The sequence below is a fragment of the Protopterus annectens genome, chromosome 10.part0 (assembly GCF_019279795.1).
Source record: "Protopterus annectens isolate FY-2018-M chromosome 10.part0, PAN1.0, whole genome shotgun sequence".
In the NCBI taxonomy this organism is placed as follows: Eukaryota; Metazoa; Chordata; order Ceratodontiformes; family Protopteridae; genus Protopterus; species Protopterus annectens.
Genome location: NC_056744.1, coordinates 1,753,416,192 through 1,753,441,508, shown reverse-complemented (window position 1 = coordinate 1,753,441,508; position 25,317 = coordinate 1,753,416,192). Strand labels below are relative to the sequence as shown.

Genomic DNA, 25,317 nt, shown 5'->3' with positions numbered 1-25,317 from the left:
AATTGTGCGTCTGAGCATCCTTCGGTGACTCCCCCTGAGGGGGGAGCAGGGCAAAATAGCTTCTGCATTTGTTGTTTAGGGGAGAAGCAAACAGGTCGCAGCAAGGCCTGCCCCAACAGTGGAACATGTGATACACTATTATAGGATTGAGGGACCACTCGTGAGGCATCAAAATGTTCCTGCTCAGATCATCCGCAATAAGATTGGAACTCCCTGGAATGTGCATTGCTATAAGAAAGTGGTTGGAAGCCATCGCCCAATGCCAAATTCTCATAGCTTCCCAACATAGGGGGTAAGACCTGGTTCCACCTTATTTGTTGATGTACCAGACGACTGACATGTTGTCCGACTGAATTGCAATGGACCCGGAAGGAAGAGATGTGTGGAACGCTTGCAACGTTAAAAGAACTGCCCTCAATTCCACGACATTTATGTGCAAATTTGCCGCCATGGGGGACCAGGTGCCTTGCACTGTCTTTCCCTGGAAATGCCCCCCCCCCAACAGGGGTGGTCACCGTGGCCCTGGGCTGGGGAAGACAGAACGGTCAACATCAAAACATTTGTTTCTTGCAAAAATTTGTAAGGCATATCATATGATCAAGTGGGTGAGTTAAAATCGACCATTGTGATGAAGGAGCCACTGCAATAGTCTCATGTGCAACCTCGCCAGTGGTACCAAGGTAATGGTTGCTGCCATAGAGCTCAATAATTGCAGTACAAGGTGTGCTGGCACAAAAGTCTGCAGGAGGAGGACTTGAATCTGGTTTCTTATTTTTGAAAGCCTGTGAGGAGGGAGGAAAGCTTGACAGGATGTTGTATCGAAGATCGCTCCAATGAATTCCAGTGCTCTTGCTGGAGACGTGTGATTTGCCCATGTTGATCGTGATACCTAGGCGAAGAGCAAGGCCTTAGTGTAAGAGAGACTAGAATGAGAAGATTCCTGGTCGTGGCAGTAAGGAGCCAATCGTCTAGATATGGAAACACATGGAATCCTTGTAGTCAGAGATGAGCTACAATGACTGCCATGCATTTGGTGAACACTCTGGGGGCTGTCCAGAGACCAAAGGGCAGTACCCTGAACTGATAATGACTGGCTCCCAGATGGAAGGGGAGAAAACTCCTGGAGCGTTTGTCCATCTTTATGTGGTAATAAGCTTCCTGGAGGTCTATAGAGCTCATCCAGTTGTTCTTCCCAGAAAGGGGAGAATGGACTGTACCGTGACCATCCAGAATTTTTGATGAATTTGTTTAGTAAACTGAGATCCAGGATTGGTCTCTAGTCCCCTGTCTTTTTTGGCACTAAAAAGAACCTCGAGTAAAAGTCAGATCCTCTTTGGTTTGTTGGGACTGGTTGGATGACTCTTTTTCTTAGCAGCTTTTCGATTTCTAAGGCTGCAACCTCCCTCTGACTGGGTGGGACATCGGGGATTCATTTTATGGGTCTGGGAGTGAGGTCAAAAGGGATACACTAGCCTCTGGATATTATCCTCTGCACTCACGCATCCATTGTTATGAGTTGCCAGGCCTGTAGGTGCAGGGAAAATCAACCCCCAACTGCTTCCAGAGGAAAGCAATCAGGCCACTGTTCAGGAGTGCTGCAAGGGTCTGCCAGAAAAGGAATCTCTAGTACCGTGGTTACGCGGACTCCCTCTTCCCTGAAAGGGGCGTCTTCCAAATGAGTTGCCCCCTCTACCCTGGGGGGGATTGCTCATCACGAGTGTCACAAAAAGATCCTTGGGACTTCTTGAACCACAATTTTCCTTCCCTCTGATTATTGGAGTAGGACCTCTGGGGGGGGGGGGGGACGTATGTCCACAGCAGACAAGGTCTTTCTGTCCTTCTCACTATGTGAAAGTGTGTCTCTTACTTTGGGACCAAAAAGGGAAGGTTCGTCAACAGGCACGTTGACAAAGGAAGATTTAAAGGGGTCCTTGAAGTCACACAAATGCATCCAAGCATGCTATCTCATAACGATGCCCGATGCTGCTGCTCGAGCTGCCCCCTCGGTAGTGTGAGAAATTAAGCGCATCGAGGAGTTCGAGATTGCTTCCAAGGTAGCTAGCTGAGAGGCAACAGTATCACACACCTCCTTAGGCAGTACCTCGGCCAAAGAGGCAGACATTTCTGAAATTAGGTTTCTTTGGACGCGAGTAAAGTGTGCCAGGTTATTCAGAGACCAGATGGCAACAGTCTCTGAAGCGTAAATCCACTTCCCCAGTCTGTCCATAGCCCGAGACTCCCTGTTCGGAGGATGAACAGTGGAACTACCTTCCACCAGTTTCTTCTTGGTGGCCGCTGCCATGACCATGGAATTGACTACCAATTGTTTGGACCAATTGGGCTGGTCTTCTGGAGTGGACAGAATTTTATCTGGCCTCCGTGTGATGGGTTCTGTGTTGTCTGGGGCCTTCCAGGCACACTGCACAATAAGTCGAATGAGCTCATCTGCAGGTGGGGTCACCCTGGAAGTAGATGGCCGAGCACAGAAAGCCTGCAGGAACACTGATTCCTCTGAAGAAGGGTTGGAGGGCTTGCAGTCTCCCCTCTGCTTGAGGATCTCAAGAATGTCTTCAAATGAGACGTCTTCTGGGGGAGACCGTGGGGACCCTTCTCCCTCATCGTAATCTGTCTCTTCAGTGATGGATTCCTCAGGGGAATTGTAATTCCAATTGGAATTCCTCTTGCAAAGTTTCTTCCATTGTGGCTCCCCATGGGATCTTCTGAGGAGGACTCCGGAGAAAAGGTTCCCCTGGAGGGCAGGACTTGCGCTTCCCTTGCTTGAGTTTCCAGAGTAGGAGGGTGAGACAGCTGCAAGCTAGAGGGGGGTTCTGGTTCCAATGCCAATGGTGTTAACTGCGAGCCTGTTGAAGCAAGGACTCTCTCCATCACCTGGAAGGCAGGCCCACCTGAGGAGGGATGGGAGCCCAGAACCGAGAAGGACGACCTTGGAACCGGGGTCACACCCAACCCCGAGGAGCCTGCCACCAGGTGAGGATCTCTGAGAGGACCAGCAGCTGCCGGGAGAGTTGTGGCCGTAGACAGCGCCACAGAAAAAATCGGCACCGAACTAGGTCCCACGGTGCCGTCAGCCCAATCACTGCTCCGAGAGTGCCCCAGTTCCAAAGAAGCTGTGGTGCCAAGAGTAATCGATGCCGACAGGGAAGCCTCCTCTGTCAGTGCTGAGACATTATGTACCAGGATGGCTATCGGTACCAAAGTCTCCGAAACACGGGTGGAGGTCGGAGGAGGATAGATAGGAGAATACACCATGAAAGCTTCTACTCCAAAGGGGAGGGAAGACCTGGTCTGGGTGGTTAATCCTCTAGCTGCCAGAAGCTGGTCCACAACCCTCACTACATTCTGTTCAGAAAGACTCCTGGTGGATCTGAAAGATGCTGCCGATGGGGAGTCTGGTCTCTCAAGAAAGGGATTAAGTTAAGTTAATGGGTCATAAGAAGGAGAATACCTAGTTCTTGAAAGGTGCTCGATCTTCGGAATTGAAGGAGTCATTACCAGAGGAGCCATGTAAGACAGGGGCACCGTGGCTGGGGAAGGTGCCGATGCAGGTACAGTAGTTGGGGCCTGTGTCACAAACAAAGTCAGCACCATGGGAGATGGTGCAGAGGTCGGTAAAGTGGAAGGAGTCTGATTCAAAATCAAAGGCGGCACCGAGGGAGAAGACAGGGACCCTGGTGCCTAAGTTGTCTGTGCTGACGGCATGGGAGAAGCCCGGTGTCGACTCGGTTCAGAGGAGGACGAGGATGTTGGAACCAAAAGACTCCGTTTCTCCTTATGTCTTTTAACGTCTTTATGCTTAGGAGGTGGTGAGATCTTCATCCCAGAAAGAGCCTCCGCAAAGGGTGATTTTAGCATACCCTTAAGGATAAGTTTGTTCTTGTGTTCAACCAATGTACGGTTGCTGAAGCTAGAAGAGATGTCGCAAGAAACATTAAGGTGGTCAACGCCCAAACAGTAAGCACACCGGGCATGACACTCAGAATTGGGCAACTTACCCTCACACTTATCACATTGTTTAAAACCAAGCTTGGCCTTATCTGCCATAATACACAGTATAACCACACAACAAACTATATAACTAACAAGATGAAAGAAAGCACTTTTTTTGTACAGATAACAGGAAAGAGTACCAAAAATGGTACCAAGAAATACCAAACATAAGAGAAAGGCCTACTAAGACAGGGAGAGAGGGAGTAGTACCAACGATGGTACGAAAGAACTACCAAGGTAGTGGGTAGGGCTTAGTCAGGAAACAACAAAGTAAAGAAATAACTTTAGGCGACAAGAAAAAAACTGTCTTACAACACACTAGAGTCGAGAAAAAACACAAAAAGCTAACACTTAGCTGAGAGAAGGCTTGGCACGTCTGACAAGGAATGCGGCAAACAAGATCTGAAGAGACTATGTGAGGGGCATTGTGGGTAGGTCTTAGCTGAGAGTTTTTGGCTGGCGTGAGCTTGGTAACGGCCGTGTCGGTTCTGAGGATGGAATCGAAGTCCTAACAGTAAGGAATGAATAAAGATTTTCAACATCAGATTATGTATTTTCAAGTGAATTCTGATCAGAAGTGTAGCTAGGGTGTGGAAAAGGGAACAGCTTCCTTGAGCTCAAAGTGTTAGGGGGCTGATCCGACTGGTCTTAAGTGTAATGCCAGTATTCAGAAATGAATGCCGGTATTGTATTTAGTCTTGGAGCAGAAGAGCTTTAGAGCTCTGTGTGTGTGGCATAAACTGTAGCACGATAATAAAACAAAACAGTGCACAGGAAAATAAAAATAATTTTGCAGGTTTTCCATACTCAGCAGGAAAAATCAAAATATATTGATACTTCTATCACCATGCCAGTATAAAAGACCTAGTTAATGCATCAGGCCAAGGCATAGAGGACTTAGAATACATGAAACACATACTCATCTGCTTCCTCATCAAGGCTTTAATCACACATCTTCTCACTAACTCACAACTGCAGACTCCTTTTATTCTCTTAAATGTACACTTTACCAAATATGTGGTATTTTGGTACTTGAGGATCACTGCTATGATTGATTTGCCCTGTCTAGCATGTGCCAATATTCCCTCCAAGTTACATATAATGTAGAAAGAAATTAATGAAGCAACATGTATTACAGCAGCAGGGAATTAAATCCAAGCTGTTACCTTTGGTACTGCAGAGAATGTATCATAAACATTCTAATCTGATTACCATATGTAGCACTGTGAACTGCAAATTCCATTGTAACATATTCCTATAAAACAGGTGAGAAGCACTGAGAAATGTTTTTGCTTATATCCTTGTCCTGCAGCAAATCATGAATTTAGCAGCTAATTAGAATCAAGTTGTGATTGCTTTATAGTGTGTAACTGCTTACTTGTACAGTCTCAGCTGATTATTCCTTAATAGTTCCATTACTCTCCATCCTTCAGTGGCTGTCATACTGTAGTCCTGCTCTTTCTGGCTGTGACATCACTTTCTTCTCTGTGTTTTTGACTGCGTTTCCACCATGGTAATAACCATGAGGGCTAAATAAGGTTTGTGCATTAAATGCATGCACCAAGTTACCTTCATGTTTTTTTTTTTTTTTTTTTTTTTTTTACAGATTACCTATAATTTTCTTTCTTTCTTTTCTTCTTTCTCTTTCTTCTTGTTCTCCATGCCTTTCTTTCAAACTACGTGAAATGTCTTCTTCAAATGTATCTTTTGTCTTCTACAACCTACAAGAACAACCCTCAGAACAAGATGCATTTTTTTAACTGAGTAAAATCGTTTTTTCAGAACACAAATAGTAACACTATATCACAGCATATGAAGTGGCATAGCACGTAAGTTATTTTGACCCCTCCCCAGCCTGACCATCTAGCCCCTTCATTCCTTAATTGATTGAGACATTCCCCACTTGTAGATCATAGCCATATTACACAGCTGGGGTGAGAGTTTGACTTCTATGTGCTGCTCAAATTATTTTTTGTTATGTCCTAACCCCTACCTGCTATCCTGCCCTGCTCCACTCCTGACATTCAGTGACATCACTGTAGCTCTCCTCCATGAATGATCTGCGGTGTTGTGTCCCCCATTCTTATGGTGGGGCTGAAGCCTTTGGTCTCCACAGTGAGTTGCAGCCTTTGTCGGAAATCCCATTTTTTCCCCTCAGGGTAGAGTAGCTGGAAAAATGTCACCCCTCCCAGAGCTGACTCCACAGTTATCAGTTCTGCTAATCATAGTCAGAGCTCCATCTCTCTTCTCTGCACTATGGAGCTGGGTGGTAAGCCTTAAGGGCAAAAAAAATGCAAGGTTAATGTAAATTTATGGGTTGCTGGAAACCAGCAGTAGGAAAAGGGAAATTAGTTATTTACTTATTAAATCTGTAAAGCCACAAGTGATTTTCCTCATGATAGAAAAAAAAAACACTAGCTGCTTAACTCACAGTCACACATTAGGCAAATGGAAACTAATAGAATCATACCCAATACTACTGTATAAGACACACTGGTAGTCCTAGTCTAAGTTCTGTGAACTGTATTATGATGCAATGCTCTATGTAAACAAAAGATCATTAATATCTACATTTAGGGCTCAGAAAGTTGAGACCACTAGGCCTAAATTTGAATTTCACTGCCCCTCCCCCCATTTGCACTTTGTGAAATTAAATAAATCACTCAGCTGTCTTATGCAACCAAGTCACAAGCTTTGTCTTTAGTATGTATTTTCTGGTTAAAGTTCCTCTTTCTAACTAAAACACTGCAGAGAAGGAAATTAACTCTTGGAGCTGAAATGATGCTACAATAACATGTTAAATAACTGGAAGCAAGCATTATTTACATTTAACATAGTGAATGAGATAAAAAAATCAGTTAAAGGATAAATAAAGCCAGCCCTTCTGTGCAGGTAGAGGTAAGCAGACTTCAGAGACACAACATCACAATGTTATACTTTCTGAAGCTTAAGGTAGAAATGTTACCAATACATTTTTTGAGTTGAAGAAATATCTTACATGTCTTACAAAAATGATCTGTCATTATGAGTCATTATTTAAAATTCAGCCAACCAAGCAATCTGCTGAAGCTGTTTGAGCAACGCAAACCATGTTGTTGAATTATGCTACACTGATATCAGGTAAGCATACCCATAGTTGGCAGTTTGCTTCCTGCTTTTTATGGACTGGATTCCAAAAAAATTACCCTCCAAGCATTTATGTGATACCTCATTCTGAAAGAAAGGCTCCTGGATTTATCTTGCCACATATTAAATTAGGGAACTCAGTGACCTAGGTCCAGTTTCAAAATATGAAGACTCGGTCTTGCTACACTGCACTGCTTTGAAATTTTACATTGGCATAGAATGCTAACTTAAAGTTTCTAAGTAGTGGTGTTGCCCAGTATAGACAACTGGCTGTTGTGGCATAAAAACAGTTTGACCAGTAGGCCAGCCATGGTACTGCAGGCATTACATAATGCAAAACCTAAAAGTCTGCACTAACAATTCTGACACAGAGATGGAGCTGTTCTGTGGGGAAGTGCTCTTTTATGGGGATGGGCAAGGATCACACATACATGCATGGCAGTGAGTTTTGTGACCTCTACCTGTTTTACACTGGGGATGACACAAATCATGAGGCCATAACAGTACTTGCATAATAAACATTTCCATTTTGTGTATGCAGTGTTATAGCTAACATAACAGACGGAGCTACAAAGTAGGACTCATTTGGGGATCATCATCAAGTGTTCTGGATGCTAATGCGGAAGTGGACTACACCTTGTGTTGTTGTTGTATGTTGTATCTTTCAGCTTTTCCCGGTTAGGGGTTGCCACAGCGGAACTCCAGTCCGCTAATGATTGGCAGTAGATTTTTATGTACCGAGTTGCCAGCCCTGACGTACAACCTTCAATGAAGGTACGCCCATTCACGCATGTCTCCACACAGAAGACGCTTTAGCTGAGAATCGAACAGGACAATGTCTTACTGTGAGGCGACAACGCTACCGCATCACCTAAACCTTGTTAAAGTAATGGAATTCAGTGACATAAAAGAAAATATATTTGTTAATTGGGGTGGAACACTGATCCACCTGGACTCATTTTGGACTCATCCGAACATAAAATGTTTCTGAATCCAAGTATTTATGCTGCAGCATTCTTTGTACAGAAATGAGATTCTAGCATAGCATTTAGTCTCCTTTGTAGATGCTGCCCCCATTATTCTGTTATACCAGGAGGCCGAGAGGAAAACTGTGTTTTGGGATAGCATTGTAGGATGGTGAAGGCCCACTGCAGTGCCACCCCCATATTTTATAGCATCCTGCAGCTTATAGATAATTTGACTGAGGAGGTCTGTCTTCAAGCAGTAATATACATAACTCTAGGTAGCTTCATTCTCTTAGCTTGCAGTTGCAAATGTAGCTTTGTACCACACAACAAATGCATTACAGTATGCATAAATTAGGCTAGGACTAACTGCTCTATAGCAGGCTGCATTTTGCATGCTTCAGTGTATCATGCATGGCTACACAACATATCCATCTGTGTGAGATAAGTAGCTGTTATACTACTGAAAAGCACACTCTCCTGTATACCTACAACAATAACTATCAGTACTACATTCGTCCTTCAATAAAATGTTTCCAGGTGAGTAAAAATGAAACAGGATGGGAAACTGTCTTTACCTTTGGAAATGTTGTCCTCTGCCATTTTACCCATCTGTTCATAGCTATCCTCATCTGTATAAACAAAGAAAGAAAAAGGAAAGCGTGAGATGTTAGGGAAGAAAAAGCACAAACATACTCTTTAGTCATGAAAACTGGATGTGCCATAAAATTGTTTGGGAACAGCTGGAATACTATTTATTTATTTAACATTTGTTTACTGGAATGGTCCGTCTGAGCCAGAAGAACCTGTTTTCAGCGGACGCCTGGGGTGAAAAGCTCCATCAGTACATACAGAATATAGACAGGAAATTATTACAATTACATAAGGACAGTAAATATATAATTTCTTATCCACAGAGCCATATAAATGATAGATTTTACTATGAAAAAAGAAACTGAGTTTCCTCATTATTAGAGGAAGTCAAACATGTATACATATAATACATGTTGAATGACCTGGCCTTAGGATATCTGTACAGTCTATTAAGGGATCTCAATGAACAGTAAGTAGTTATAGGTGTTAGACAAATATTCAGATCTTATAATATATAATAACAGACTGTCTCCCAAAATCCCTTTTAGTCTTTATGATCGATGGAAGAAAAGGATGCAGCTACGTATTTATTTTCAGTTCAACTCATCATTGTCAGCAACTCCCTGATGTGTCTTGATAATTATACACTTAAAGAGGATGTGCAATAAGACAGGAGGAATACGTTGGTGTCCAACTCTTAGCCATATAGGGCTGCCTTACTATTTAACAGGGGCCAGGTTAATGGGAAAATAAGGTGTGGATAGCAGATGTTTGTCCACAGCATGTGAGCTTTTATTAGAACAGTGCAGCATTCAGATCTGTCAGAGCCATCCACTTGACAGCATTGAGGTATGGCAATAAAAACCTTACCCTTTCCATTCCTAGTGTGCTCACCTGTGACATTTTCTACTCACTTACTTACCAGCTAGCTCTTATTAGAGAAGGCAAAGCCTGAAACCCCTCTGAGAAATCACTAAATCTCTTCTTGACCCCTAGTGCAGAGAGCTTGAACTAGCAAGGCTGTACCCCCCATAGATGTGACCTGGCTGTTGTTTAGAAGAGAAGCTCCAATATTGGACACATTTCCTCTTACCAGCTGTGGTCTCAGCCAAGACCTTTCTTTGTCCTGCACACCGCAAACCTTGCACTACCTTTCCTAACTTACACCAGCCCGGCCCCTTGGGAAACTTCTCTGTGCCCTTGTTTGTCTCACTTAGTCTTTACCTTGCTCTTTATGTGACAAGGTTGTTAACAAACAAAACACAATTACTATAATCCCTAATAAGCTCCTCCCCCTTTTGACACTGCATTTTGTTTGTTTCACATATATTTGTCCTTTAAACCTAACACTGTAAATGTGAGTTGTGCTGGGATTCATATTATACTCTATTACATTTGTTTGACTGCAGAAGAAGACATTAAGCCTATTTTATACTGTCTTTTAAGTGCATGTAACATCCTACTTCCCCCTCCTTCACCACCTTCACTGTCACACCTTCTGTGTCGCATGCCTCCTTAATGCTTCTAAATATCTCATTTCCAGCACCTATTTTGCTAGTCTATTCCATGGGTCTACAACCTTCTCCATGAAAAGTATTTTCTCAGATCCATGGACGAGCTGGTCCTTATGATCTGCTGCTCGTGTCCCCTCCTTGTCCCTTTGTCCTTCTTGTTAAGGATGACGGTCTGTGAAATATCATGCCCACATCATGGCCTGTAGTCTTTGATTACATCCTTTCCCCTCCATCCCATGCACCCTTCTGACAGTTTTCCTCTGGAATTCTTCCAGTTCTGTGAAATTCTACTCCTTGTACAGCTTCCAGAAATGTACATAGTACTCATAATGTGGACTGAGCATTACATTTCTGCTTTTGGAGACTATCCCTCTGAGGACACATCTCAGCACTCTGTTTGCGACTGTCAGTGCCCTGTTACTGTGCTCACGGTGATCCAGTCCAGGAGTGACTGACACCCTTAGATCCATTTCCTGCTCTGTTGTCATCAGTTCCACTCCCCCTAGATGACTGTCCATACTACAGTTCTGGTGGCCTGAGAACAGTATTTTGCATTTGTCTGCTGTAAACCTGAACTGCTCAACTTTCTGCTCACTTAGTCAGCTTTATAAAACTTTTTAAACTTTGCTCCATCACTGTCCAATGCTGCACCTAAATGTATGTTATCAGCTGACATCTATCTTGTTCTGTATTTCTTCACATTTGCCAGAAGCGAGCACTGTGAAATGTGCTGGACTCAGCTCCAACTGTTCTGGTACTCCAATTGTCATTGTCCTTTTCTTGGCATTGTTCCTTTCACCAGTCTCATCGAATTCTACCCTTCATTTGGGTAGCAATCTACTGCCATCCCCTGCAGTTTGTCTGTGAGACTGAATCAAAATCCCCTCCTTCTTTTTGCCATATCCCTGAAAAGCATTTGTTTCTCTTCTTCACCCCGTCTACTAACTTCCTTTCAATTTGTACTTTTGTTGCCCTCACCTTCTCTGTTGCACTTCTTCTTATCTGCTTGTATTCCGCCTTCACCACCTCCTTACCATCTCCTTTCCAAAATCTTTGTATCCCATTCTTTGCTGTAATCGATAGTCTCACCCTTCTTTGTAGCCACATTGCCCTTCTTTTCTTTTTGCCTTCTTACCTCTTGTTCATACCCCTGCCCCAAGCCCTGGGTAATCCATCACTGACCTATTCTCATCATATAGCTCTTTTCTGACAGTTTCTCTCTCTCACTCTCTCGCTAGCTCTTTATCTAACATAATTCATTCCCTTAAAATTCGACACCATTCTCTTTGTCCTTGTATTATTCTTCAGTACTGTAAACCACAGTTTTATCGTCAGTGTTTGCTAGTAGTGCCTTTACCTGGACATACCTAACCCCCACCACATTGGCTAGGATTATGTCTAGAATTCTATCCTTTCTTAACCAGTCCCTCTACAGCTGGCTGAGCTTATCATAATCTAAGACCTCAGCCAACTCCCACTTCTTCTCTGCCCTGAAACTCAGAATCTCAATGTCTACTCCTGACAGATTCAACTCCCGCAGAGTACAACTCTGTTCGACCTAACTCCGTCTTTATTTCATGCAGTACCTCATCTTTCTCCCTTCCTTGATGAGTCTGAGGAGGGCTGCACTGTACTTATCCATACTTCCTGATAGGGTAATAGGTTACAGACCCAGAATGGATGGTACACACCACACTATGTCTTGAAAAAACATTCGACTGCAGCTACCATACCTCTCAACTGTCCAGATTTTTGCCTGATATTTTTGGTCTGCTCCATATAAACTCTCTGATTTTCTGGCAAATCATTGAGGATTAAAGTCACAAAATAATGAGACAGACATTTAAATTTCAGACTTAATATCCTTCAGAAAATGCATGCTAACACAAACCCAGTTATTCTAACTTTCTAAGTTTATAAGAGTGATATCTGAAATCTGTCCATATTTTTGTGCATTTGTCCCCCATTATTTTAGGCTTTATCCATATTTCATACAGTGAATTGTTGAGAGGTATGGTGGCTACTATTTATTTATTGTTTATTTATATATTTATTGACATTTGTTGGCCAGGAAAGTTCACTGGGTCAGAAACCCATTTTCAGTGGAGGCCCAGGGTGAAAAGCTCCATAGGTAATCAAATATTGTACAGAACAAATACAAAGTGAAAGAGACATATATACATTAGCACAGGGTGGGGAATAATGGTATATAGTTAATACATAATTATCAGACTATATGGCTACATAATAACATACTTTCAATCACAAGAAAGTAATCATAATAATTAGTAAATTGCACATATTATAGGTAGGAGAAACAGTCATATACAGGAGGAAGAAAATAATATGACAGAGGGTTGAAGAGTAGGATCTGAGTAGTTAAGTGTGTGAAGTTAAGGGGGCTTACACTGTATTTCACAGGTACAGCTGGGATTACTTAAATAGTGGGTTTTTAGTGCAGCTTTAAAGGCTATTAGGGAGTCAAGTTGAGTAATGTATGAGGGAAGGCTATTCCACAGTTTGGCAGTGTTGTAGGAATATAGGCATTGTCCTGTTCTTTTGTTGGATTTAGTTACATTTAAAAGTTTCCTTTCTGAAGACCAGAGTATTCTAGTTGGGGTGTATGTGTGTAACATAGACTGGAGTGCAGGACAGCTATCAGGTTTGAAAATTAACTAATGAGCAAGTGTTCAGTATAACAGAGATAGTGGTGAAATTCAAACCAGGACAGGTTTGAGATAGCTTTGCAGTGGTGTGAGGGGTTGGGTATGTTAGAGGTGAATTTTGCTATCTTTCATAGGTTCATAGGTTAGTACTAGGCTAACTGCCCTTGCAAGCTATTGTAAGCCTAGCCAATTATCCCTTCTGAGACTCAAACCCCGCACCTTGTGTTTGTAAGGCAAACATCTTAACCATTAGGCCACCCTCCCAACCCCCAATCTTGTGGCAAGATTGCAGCTTATTACTGAAGGATGTATGGAGGTTCGTGAAAAAGGGGATGTATGGAGGTTCGTGAAAATGGGGCTTCCATACAAGAGGGATGGGATAAGCAAAGTGCTTGTTAGTTTTATCTTAGTTTGTTTATCTAGGTAGAGTTTATGTCTGTATAGTTTCCAAGTCTGAAATGCATTTTCTTTACTGTATTGAGAATGTGTTGTTCAAAAGAGAGTTTGTTATCAATAGAGATTCCTAAAAGTTTTGCAAATAGCACCTGTTCTATTTCTGTATTATGTGAAAAAATCTTGAATTCTGCAGTTGGAGGTTTTGATGAAAATAGTAACAATTTAGTTTTTTTGGGGTACAGCATTAATTGAGCATCATTTAGCCAGGTTTCTATGGATGTGAATGCATCTTGGGTGATCTTCAGGAGGTTACCGAAACTGCTGGAGGATGAGATGATAGATGAATCATCTGCATATTGAATTAATATGCTTTGTTGGGAGGCTTTATTAAGATCATTAATGAATATATTAAAGAGTAGTGGTCCTAAAATGGGCCCTTGTGCGACTCCTGTGTTATTTGCCAGATACTCTGACTGTTGGTTTTGTCATCTAACCAATTGCTGTCTATCATTTAGGTAGGAGGAAAACCAGGTTAATACACTCAGAGAGCATCTATGTTTTTTTAAATATTGTAATAATTTAGGGTGTGATACTGTGTTGAAAGCCCTTGATAGGTCTAACAGGAGTACTGATGTTGACAGGCCAGCATCAAGAGCTTTATTCACAGTATCAGTGAAGGAGAGCAAAGCTGTGGTTGTGATATGTCCTGGGTGGAATCCATGTTGATTAGGAGCTAGGAGGTTGTTGTTAATGAGGTGATTTAGTAGTAGGGACTGAATGCATTTTTGTAGGATTTCTGATAGTGAGGAGAGAATGGAGAGTGGCCGGTAATTTGAGAGATCATGTGCATTATCATCTTTGTGTAGTGGAGTTATAATGATTTTTTTCCACAGTTGTGGGACATAAGATTCAGAGATTGAATGATTAATAGGAATACTTACAGGGTAAGCTATAGCTTTGGCAGCAAGTTGTAAGTATTCAGGTGGTAAGTTATCAGCGGAGAGTGCGCAAGGCTTTAGTCTGGTTAGCAATTTTAGAATTAGGGATGTAGGTACTGGTACTAATCTGATATTGGTTAGGAGATTTCTGGAAAAATGCAGCTATTAGTATTCTAATGTTCCTCCCCTCCACTTCATAGCTCTTTAATACCTGATGCACACTGTCCCTTGTATAGCAGGTAGTTTACTGCAAACATTCATCAGAAACTTTAGCATACATACCCCTACTTATGTTATTCAAATTCAGTCTGTCTTTTGCTCTGCATAACCTATATGTTTATCCCTATCTATTTTCTCTAGAACCAGTCTGTCAATTTTGTTTAAACTCTTTATGCAATTGTTTAACCATACTCTATTATGCAACTGTATATATTTAAAGTGTACTGTTTTTGTACTTGTTTTGTCTGTAATGTATTTGGAGCTTTTCTCCTCTCCCCTCCACTGAAAATGGGCCATTGGCTCATAAATGCTTATACCAGAAACTGTTGTGGAAAACAAGCTCTGCATCGACTCCCATAGACAAAAATTAGCACTGTATTCATTTTACAATAACACATTCTCAGGTAACCGTGGAAAATGAGACTGGAAAGGAAAAGATCTTTACCATCAGATAAGTCATTATTTCCCATTTTACCCATGTCTTCGTAGCTGGCCTCATCTGCAGAAATAAAGACAATAAAAGCAAAGCATGACATAATGGAATGCAACATGAAAAATGTAATGTCTGTAATATTAAGGGTTATAATCAGCTCTCCAACTGTAAACAAGTTATATATATATATTTGAGAAATAGATGTCCAGTTTCATCTTTTAAGTTTCTTTAGTACATTCTAAAGGTGAATTTCTTGATATCCATTTCTCAAAAATGCAACTTGGTTATTATTAGATATCCAATCTTAATCTTCTATATATTGCATAACTTTTGCAAAAGAAGGCACCATTTTCATTTTACGTATATACATATTTTTTAGTTTTACAGTACTGCTAGAAGTTATTTGCTATCTTTGATGATCAAATGTAGATGTGTTTAATACATTTGTAGCTGCAGGTAGTACATTTACTGCTACTGGAAGGAGGTTACTGAAATGAAAATCTATGTAGTCTTTGAGTTTCTGCATTTTATTTCAGTTCTTTGAACTGGAATTAAAGTGCCTCTTGCATAATAAACACTTCACTGTCCTGCACACATCAGTATAACACATACTTCACTGTCCAACACACATTAGTATAACACAACCACAATGCACATGTGAGTGGACGTGAACACACACAAACACACACACATTTTGCTTAGGCCAGCCACAACAGTTGTATAGAACATACACTCTGTCTAGTCCTAAAAAAACAATAATTAGCGCTATCCATCTTGTAATAATACGTTCTCAGATAACAAAACAGAATGAGGCTGGATGGAAAAAGATCTTTACCATCAGACTTGTTATCATTTGCCATTCTACCCATTTCTTCGTAGCTGTCCTCATCTGTAAGAACAAAGTAAATAAAAGCAGGACCAGACGTGAAGGCATGTAGAGATATGGAACTATTTTACCAAACCTTAATATATGTATGCATTAGAGAGTTTTTAAAACAAAGCAACATTTTCAGTTTAAGCATATCTTTGCCTTCAAGTCTGCAACATAGCTCAGTTATAAGCTAGGCTAATACATGTTACTGACCTAAGATAGAGTGAACAAAGTACATGCATTTAATAAACTTTTAACTACTTGTAAGATGACTATTCTGTAAAGCGGATGCCAAGAAAAACAGAGTGCAAACAGTTCTTAATTGTCTCAGAATTTCACTTCAGACCTCACAGCAGTGAAACTTGGTGACAACAGCTAGCACTTTTGACGGTGTCATCTTTCTCAGAATCATACTGAATGTTCCTGTGATAAAGTAAGTGAGCTGTCATAGTCACTACTATGACACAATGTAATCAACATCTTGACAATTAAACTTAAGCGAATGTATATTTTTCAACCCAACCACTATACACTGTGACCACCACAACATTAATGTGCTAATATGACCACCAATATGTAATTGCACTAATACCTGCTCTGTCACATACCTTTTGTGTAGAGATGTATGGATTTGCGTGATATTATCACTACAACCTACTGAATAAATCAGATAGTATACCTGCTCTACAGAGGTATACGCAGATATTGCAAGGTTCATAGGTGAGTACTGTGCTAACTTCCCTTGTGGGCCATTTCAAGCCTAGCAAATTTCCCTTTAAAGGTGAAAATAAAACCCTGTACCTTGTGTCTCTGAGGTAAACACGTTAGTCATTATACCAAGCCCAGGTACACAGGAAGTAAAAGGTATGCTGAAATGAACACAGTGAGCACAGTATCAGATGGCAGCTGTGTAGGGGTTGTAATGTGTGAAGTACCCATCTGTACTGTACACAAACATATTACATGCAGTGTTATGTACCTGTATCACATAACCATACAGTATGTCATAGTGTGGGACCATAAGGGCTTTAATGTGGAAAGTACCCATCTCTACTGTACACAAACATATTCATGCAGTGTTATGTACCTGTATCACATAACCATACAGTATGTCATAGTGTGGGACCATAAGGGTTTTAATGTGGGAAGTACCCATCTGTACTGTACACAAACATATTACATGCAGTGTCATGTACCTGTATCACATAACCATGGAGTATGTCATAGTGTGGGACCATAAGGGTTTTAATGTGGGAAGTACCCATCTGTACTTTACACAAACATATATATGCAGTGTTATGTACTTGTATCACATAATCATGGAGTATGTCATAGTGTGGGACCATAAGGGTTTTACTGTGGGAAGTACCCATCTCTACTGTACACAAACATATTACATGCAGTGTTATGTACCTGTGTCACATAACCATGGAGTATGTCATAGTGTGGGACCATAAAAGTTTTAATGTGGGAAGTACCCATCTGTACTTTACACAAACATATATATGCAGTGTTATGTACCTGTATCACATAACCATGGAAGATGTCATAGTGTGGGACCATAAGGGTTTAATGTGGGAAGTACCCATCTCTACTGTACACAAACATATTACATGCAGTGTTATGTACCTGTATCACATAACCATGGAATGTGCCACAGTGTGGGATCATAGCACTTTTAATGTAGAAACTACCCATCTCTTTTGTACACAAACATATATATGCAGTGTTATGTACCTATATCACATAACTATGCTGTATCTCATAGTATGGGTCAATAAGGGTTTTAAAGTTAGAAGTACCCATCTCTACTGTACACCTACATATTATATTTATATATATATATATATATATATATATATATATATATATATATACAGTGTCATGTAACTGCACAACATAAACATGGAGTATATCATAGTGTGGAACCATGTGGGTTTTAATGTGTGTGTGTGTGTGTGTGTGTGTGTGTGTGTGTGTGTGTGTGTGTGTGTGTGTCTGTATATATATATATATATATATATATATATATATATATATACATATGTATATACACGCACACACACACACACACACACACACACACACACACACACACACACACACACACACACCTTGCCTTTATGGACTAAGTCATACATAAAAAGGGTCCATAATGACTGATTCTCTTTTCTAGTTAGATGAATAAATTAAAATTAATAAAAATACACCTTGCTTACTGTACAGGGGGAAAGTGTGATGCTTGACTAATTGAGAGTGACATGATCCCATCAGGTCCCAAAAACACACTGCAGATTTGAGAAAATTCACTGGTGACATACATACATCTAGATTACTCCAGTATGAGTATGTCAGCACACTGTCATACTCTGTAGGACAGGAAAATAGTAAAGTCCAGAGGTCAGATAAGGTCCACAGATTTTGTAACAAGTAGAGAAAAAAATACTAGTATCAGTGTGCTCACCTCTCATTTTCATGGTTTCTTTGTAGAAGTATTAATACATATGTCATTGTAAATGGACTGTCTCCCAGTACCTGAGAGAAAGTAACCTGAATATTCATGTTTTTGATGAGGTACTAGGTCTGAACAGTCAATAGTAAAACAGATTTACAAACAATAGAGGAGGAAGTAGTACCCTGTTAACTTTACAACCATTATCTCCTAAACTTGATTACTTATTTCTTTCTTTTCTTTTAGCTTTATCACCTCCTGTGAGTCTTCTTGGCTTCCCCTCTCAGTGCAGGAAAAAAGGACTCTAACCTTTAGCTTGGTAATGGGCCTGCAATTGATGCCCATTAACTTCCTGCCTAACTCCAAATTGCCCTCATGACTCAGAGTTAAAGGCACAGTGTTTTCTAGGCTCATCAGCCACTGTTATGCCATGCTAGCCACTCTGTATTAGGGACGCATTTTATCTCTTTCTGGTAATTCATTATATCTCCATAGAAGAGCATGCTATAAATCAGAAGGCTGGGTGGAGGTTCTATTTAATATCACTTGGATGACTGCCATAGAAAAACATTTTCTTGCCCTGCAAAAACAATCTAGTTTGTAAGAACTGGTGAATCTGTGAAACGAGAGCAATGGCTTTGCAGATATTCACTGCGGAGATCATTCTGAAAAGGGCTACCAAGGGTCAAGGCAGCTAATCCAATGGTAGACTGGGCCCTTATGGGTCCTTAAATAGCTTTATCCACCATGTCAACTAAGATCCAACACAATGGGCAATCTAGCTGGAAATAGTCTTCTGTCTTCCAACAAGAAACTCCAGCTTATTAATGATGAAGGAAAACAAAACAAACAAAATAAAACAAAAACTTCCTGAAATCTCCCTTTTAAAAATATGATGCAACCTCCATCCACCTGGATTCTGAAGATGAAGATGAAAATATGACATGTAATATTTTTGTTAACAGAAAAGTCAGATGTGATGTTAGGCGTAAAGCTGGATATATAGACAAAGCTGCTGAGTCCTTAGGTGACACATCAAAGCCTGAAAGTCCACAAATCCACATATTCCTAGTAGAAGTGATTAGTGTTAGAAGAGCTGATTTTGGAAAGCAAATTCACAAATTCAAATGGTGTTTTAGTCCTTATTTCCAAAACAAAATTAACTCCTAACAGAAGGATCTTTCCTTTTTTGGAGGATTAATGTGAAGAACACTCATGAGAAAAAAAAATTAACTGTTGGACAAGATGCCAGACTTTCACCAGAGAAGGCAAACCAGTACAGTGTAACAGTGGATTCTAATGGAAGAGTAGGGCAACTCCCCCAGGCAATCAAATGAGACAAATAAGCACATTAGAACAACAGACTTGAAGGGGAATGTGACCCTTGTCTTGACACCAACAGTTAAAACTCTTCTGTGGATCCTCTTGTAACTGACTTCTAAACCTCTCACAGAATATGAACAAACTGGGATGAAAAGAAGGCTGCAACAGGAGCCAGGATGCCAGCTTTCCAAAGAAAATCAACTCTGAGAGAAACAAAACGGATTGAGGAGCACTCTCAAAAAATGGGAGAAACAGAGCTAACTTAACAGATAGGGAGTTACAAGAATTAGTTGAACTCTTTGCCTTGTTGTTTTTAGCAGATTTTTTAAGTCAAATAATGCAGAAGATGTGTCATTAGATGCCCCTCTACCTGAATAACAATATACAGAAAAGCAGTAAATTAGATTAAGGAGTTTGACATCTGATCCTAAATTGATGGATACTTGTAAACAGAATTACAAAATAGCTTTTTGCTTAGGGGTTATACCTTGGAATCCATAGAGACAGCTATGGATACATTTAACAAGCAAGAAGAAATGCAGGTTGCTCCATATAAAAACTATTATTTATTTATTGACATTTGTTAACTGGGTTGGTCCAACTGGGCTTGGGGCCCATTTTCAGTGGAGACCTGATGAGAAAACCTCCAGTATACATACAGTTTACAGTTTAATCAAAAAAAATTTGAATCAATAGTATTTATACAATGATGTTAAGCTATAAGCAGAAATAGTCACAAAAACATCAAAGAAAAAAAAAATTGTACATGACATAGAAAAGTTAAGCGACAATATATTTACATATCTACAACCAGATAGTTTGAATATAACTAGAAGGCAGTGATGTCTATAAATTATTCTACTGACAGTGAATTTAGAACATTTTTTTATTTTATCACCTTTACTGAATTATCACTTAAATGTATGTTTGCCTATCTTATGTAAAAGAAAGCAAACCATATTAACATATTTCCTGTTGCAAACACTGTACATCACATATATTCTTTTGTATATGTATCATCATTTCATTTCAGCATTGCATAAATTTACCAATTCCTGCCTTACCATAAACCTCACTCCTCTAAAACATTCTCCATAAATTGTTCCAAAAATTGCCATTTTCTCTATGTAATTTGCTCCTACCCTTTTCTAAAGATCCCACTTCCAGTTCTTTTATCTCTATTAAACAGTTCAATGCTTCAAATATAGTTGGTTTAGACTTTAATTTCCATTTCCTAGTAATTGCTTTTTTGGCAGCCACCAGATTTAAACAAAACAAGGTCTTTCTATTTCTAGGCAATTCAGATCTGTGTCCCTGCTGAAAAAGAATCACTTCCTTAGTTACACCCATTTACTCACTAAACATTTCTGACAGAGTGTTCTGAAAGGAATTTTTAAAGTCTATGAACTATGAGTCTATAATACTCCCAAAACATATGTTCCCGGTTACCTCTTTCATCCCATCGCACCTCCAACATTTGCCATCTAACTGAGGAAACATTCTTGGGAGTCTGCTTGGGGTATAAAAATACCTATGCAAACAATTATTAGCAAAAAATCCTAAATCTTCTAAACTTGTTCCATATTTGGGAGCCATACATATGTCCTCCCATTGTTTCCTTGTGAATTACTTATCCAGTCTCTCTTCCCAGTCTTTTCTAACGTCCTCTGATTGATCCCTGTAGTTATCTTGGAGTATTTTATATGCCTTACTAATGATCTCTTTTTAACAGCAGTTATTGTTCTAGATTCAATTAAAAACACTACTAGAGCAGGTCTTTTACTTGGGATTTCCTTATCCGTTTCTCTTTGCCTGTACTCAGATATCAATCCCTGACAGGGAAGGCAGTCTCTAGTCTGCAGTCCAAATGTCTTCTTGGCTTCTTTCTATTCTGTTACCTTTTCCTCTCCAGATATTTGCTCCAAACACCTTGGCTCCTTTGCCAGTTTTCTCCAGTAAATTCCAGCCCCCCCTTGCCTATTATCTGTACCCCAGTCACAGTCACCACTATCAGCAGAATCTCCTTGCTCTTGTTGGCTTAGTTTTTAGAATAGTTTAACTACTTTATGAATACAATATTGTGTGTGGATGTTACTATTCTGTTAAGGATCTTCATCCAAAATATCACTCTCTCATTTTTTGAACTCCCCCCACTTCATCCTCATCCCTTTCCACTTTAAGTTATAGCTTTCTGCTTGTGTTATGTGTATAAGCCTTAACTGTGCAGCTCTAAAATATCCCTTCAAATCAGGTAATCCTAATCTGTCTTGTTCTATGGGGAGGATCCCACTTGACCCTTGTACTTTTCTCCTCCCAAATAAAATCGTTTAACTCTTTATTAATTCCTGTTCACAAATTCTTCTCTGGTTGATAAAATATACCTGTCCTATATATAAAACTAAAGGGACTAAAACATTTTCAGTGCTTGCATCTTGCTGTCTATATCCATAAACAAGAACTTCCAGTTTTTCAGATATAGTATTATGTTTAATTTAGTCTCTTTCCATATATTCTTACTTGCTGTAACAGAATCCTTTTAATCCATATTCCTAAATACTTCATTTTATTGTATTCCCATAAACGTGGGTATTTCTGGACCAACTTATGTGTGAGTACATAGTATACAGCTATAGCCTTTGTTTTATCTTCATTAACGTTATATCATGAAAAGACATGAAGCTGCCTCAAGATGTTCCACAACACCGAGATGTCTGTTTCTGCTTTTATCAGGCACAAAATAATATTATTTGGAAATAATGCCAATGTTTCTTAATTATTATGCCAATTATATACATGTATTTCTGAATCCCTTATTTTCTTTGCCAATGGCTCTAAATATAAAGCAAATAACAACGGGGAAAGAGAATACCCATGCCTGGTTCCTCTGTTCAGACCCAACTTGTTAGAAAGGAACCCCCCACTTTAATTTTTGCCTCCACTCCCTCATATATCCTTCTAATTAGCCTTATTGTATCAGGGAATGCAGATGTTTCCATTGTCCTACTCCTAAAATCCCAACTTACTCAGTTGAAACTTTCTCTGCAGCAAGACTTGACAACAATAGCAGTATTTTCTTACATTCTGATTCTTTCTGGATCATCATTATTCTATTAAGGTTGTCAAATGTTTGTCTCCCCTCCACAAAGCCACATCGATCCATATCTATCAATTCTGGAAATACTTTTGCCATTCTTTTAGGTTTGTTTGTGTCTTTCGGCTTTTCCCGGTTAGGGGTTGCCACAGCGGAACTCCGGTCCGCTAATGATTGGCAGTAGAGTTTTACGTGCTGGCTTGCCAGGCCTAATGCACAACCTTCAACAAAGGAACGCCCATTCACGCATGCCACCACACAGAAGACGCTCTGAGAATCGAACGGGCAACGTCTAACTGTCAGGCGACAACGCTACCGCAGCACCACCACCGCAGTCACTTTTGCCATTCTTTTAGGTATTATGATATAAACACTTTATAATAATGATTTAAAATTGAAATGGGCCTATATGAAGCTTGGTCTGATATGTCTTTAGGTAATACATCCAACACAGCTTTCTTCCAAGATGTTAATGCTCCCCGTCCTTTTAAAATACTGTTAAACAAAACATTCCAGATCTTTATCACTTTTTTCCATCCTAGCTTCCAAACTTCCACATGAATACCATCTATTCCTGGAGACATTCCTGCAAATTGATTATATGTCACCATTTTCATCTTGTGTCCTCCTCTCTTTACTAGTAATTGTTGAGCCTCATCTACCGCTAACCTTGGCATACTTAAGTCTTATGTAAATATTTCCATTTGTGGTGCTTCTTGATTTCCACATATCTCTGCTTTATACAATTTTCATAAAAGTTCTGAAATATCTTCAATACATCTACAGGATCTTTGGTTATTTTTCTGGTTATTACCTCCCTATGTTTGGCAACAACTCTTTAAACTTTCTTTTGCCTAAGTTGTTCTGTTAAAAGTGATCCTAGTACACATATTTGGTTAGACTTTTTCTTCCTTTTCTTTGTACAGAGTGTGATCCTACTACATATATTTGGTTAGACTTTTCTTCCTTTTCTTTGTACAGTGTGTGATCCTAGTATACATATTTTGTTAGACTTTTTCTTCCTTTTCTTTGTACAGTGTGTGATCCTAGTACACATATTTGGTTAGACTTTTTCTTCCTTTTCTTTGTACAGTGTGTGATCCTAGTACACATATTTGGTTAGACTTTTTCTTCCTTTTCTTTGTAGTGTGTGATCCTAGTACACATATTTGGTTAGACCTTTTCTTCCTTTTCTTTGTACAATGTGTGATCCTAGTACACATATTTGGTTAGACTTTTTCTTCCTTTTCTTTGTACAGTGTGTGATCCTAGTACACATACTTGGTTAGACTTTTTCTTCCTTTTCTTTGTACAGTGTGTGATCCTATTACACATATTTGGTTAGACTTTTTCTTCCTTTTCTTTGTACAATGTGCGATCCTAGTACACATATTTGGTTAGACTTTTTCTTCCTTTTCTTTGTACAGTGTGTGATCCTAGTACACATATTTGGTTAGACCTTTTCTTCCTTTTCTTTGTACAATGTGTGATCCTAGTACACATATTTGGTTAGACTTTTTCTTCCTTTTCTTTGTACAGTGTGTGATCCTAGTACACATATTTGTTTAGACTTTTTCTTCCTTTTCTTTGTACAATGTGCGATCCTAGTACACATATTTGGTTAGACTTTTTCTTCCTTTTCTTTGTACAGTGTGTGATCCTAGTACACATACTTGGTTAGACTTTTTCTTCCTTTTCTTTGTACAGTGTGTGATCCTAGTACACATATTTGGTTAGACTTTTTCTTCCTTTTCTTTGTACAGTGTGTGATCCTAGTACACATACTTGGTTAGACTTTTTCTTCCTTTTCTTTGTACAGAGTGTGATCCTAGTATACATATTTGGTTAGACTTTTTCTTCCTTTTCTTTGTACAGTGTGTGATCCTGGTACACATATTTGGTTAGAAGTTTTCTTCCTTTTCTTTGTACAGTGTTTGATCCTAGTACACATATTTGGTTAGACTTTTTCTTCCTTTTCTTTGTACAGAGTGTGATCCTACTACACATATTTGGTGAGACTTTTTTTTCCTTTTCTTAGTACAGAGTGAGATCCTAGTATACATATTTGGTTAGACTTTTTCTTCCTTTTCTTTGTACAGTGTGTGATCCTAGTACACATATTTGGTTAGACTTTTGCTTCCTTTTCTTTGTACAGAGTGTGATCCTAGTATACATATTTGGTTAGACTTTTTCTTCCTTTTCTTTGTACAGTGTGTGATCCTAGTACACATATTTGGTTAGACATTTTCTTCCTTTTCTTTGTGCAGTGCGTATCCTAGTACACATATTTGGTTAGATTTTTTCTTCCTTTTCTTTGTACAGTGTGTGATCCTAGTACACATATTTGGTTAGACTTTTTCTTCCTTTTCTTTGTACAGTGTGTGATCCTAGTACACATATTTGGTTAGACTTTTTCTTCCTTTTCTTTGTACAGTGTGTGATCCTAGTACACATATTTGGTTAGACTTTTTCTTCCTTTTCTTTGTACAGTGTGTGATCCTAGTACACATATTTGGTTAGACTTTTTCTTCCTTTTCTTTGTAGTGTGTGATCCTAGTACACATATTTGGTTAGACCTTTTCTTCCTTTTCTTTGTACAATGTGTGATCCTAGTACACATATTTGGTTAGACTTTTTCTTCCTTTTCTTTGTACAGTGTGTGATCCTAGTACACATACTTGGTTAGACTTTTTCTTCCTTTTCTTTGTACAGTGTGTGATC

The 25,317-nt window shown here is 39.6% G+C and overlaps 1 protein-coding gene across 3 annotated transcripts in view; it reads right to left on the bottom strand.

The window, feature by feature from the left end:
* Positions 1–25,317, bottom strand: part of LOC122813975 — a 602,906-nt gene that overhangs the window by 91,085 nt on the left and 486,504 nt on the right. For all 3 annotated transcript variants that reach the window (XM_044086536.1, XM_044086534.1, XM_044086535.1), the window contains exons 12-13: positions 14,872–14,925; positions 8,678–8,731 (exon numbers count right to left, since the gene is read on the bottom strand). In XM_044086536.1, the coding sequence (XP_043942471.1) occupies positions 8,678–8,731; positions 14,872–14,925 (108 nt within the window). The remainder of the gene's footprint in view (positions 1–8,677; positions 8,732–14,871; positions 14,926–25,317) is intronic.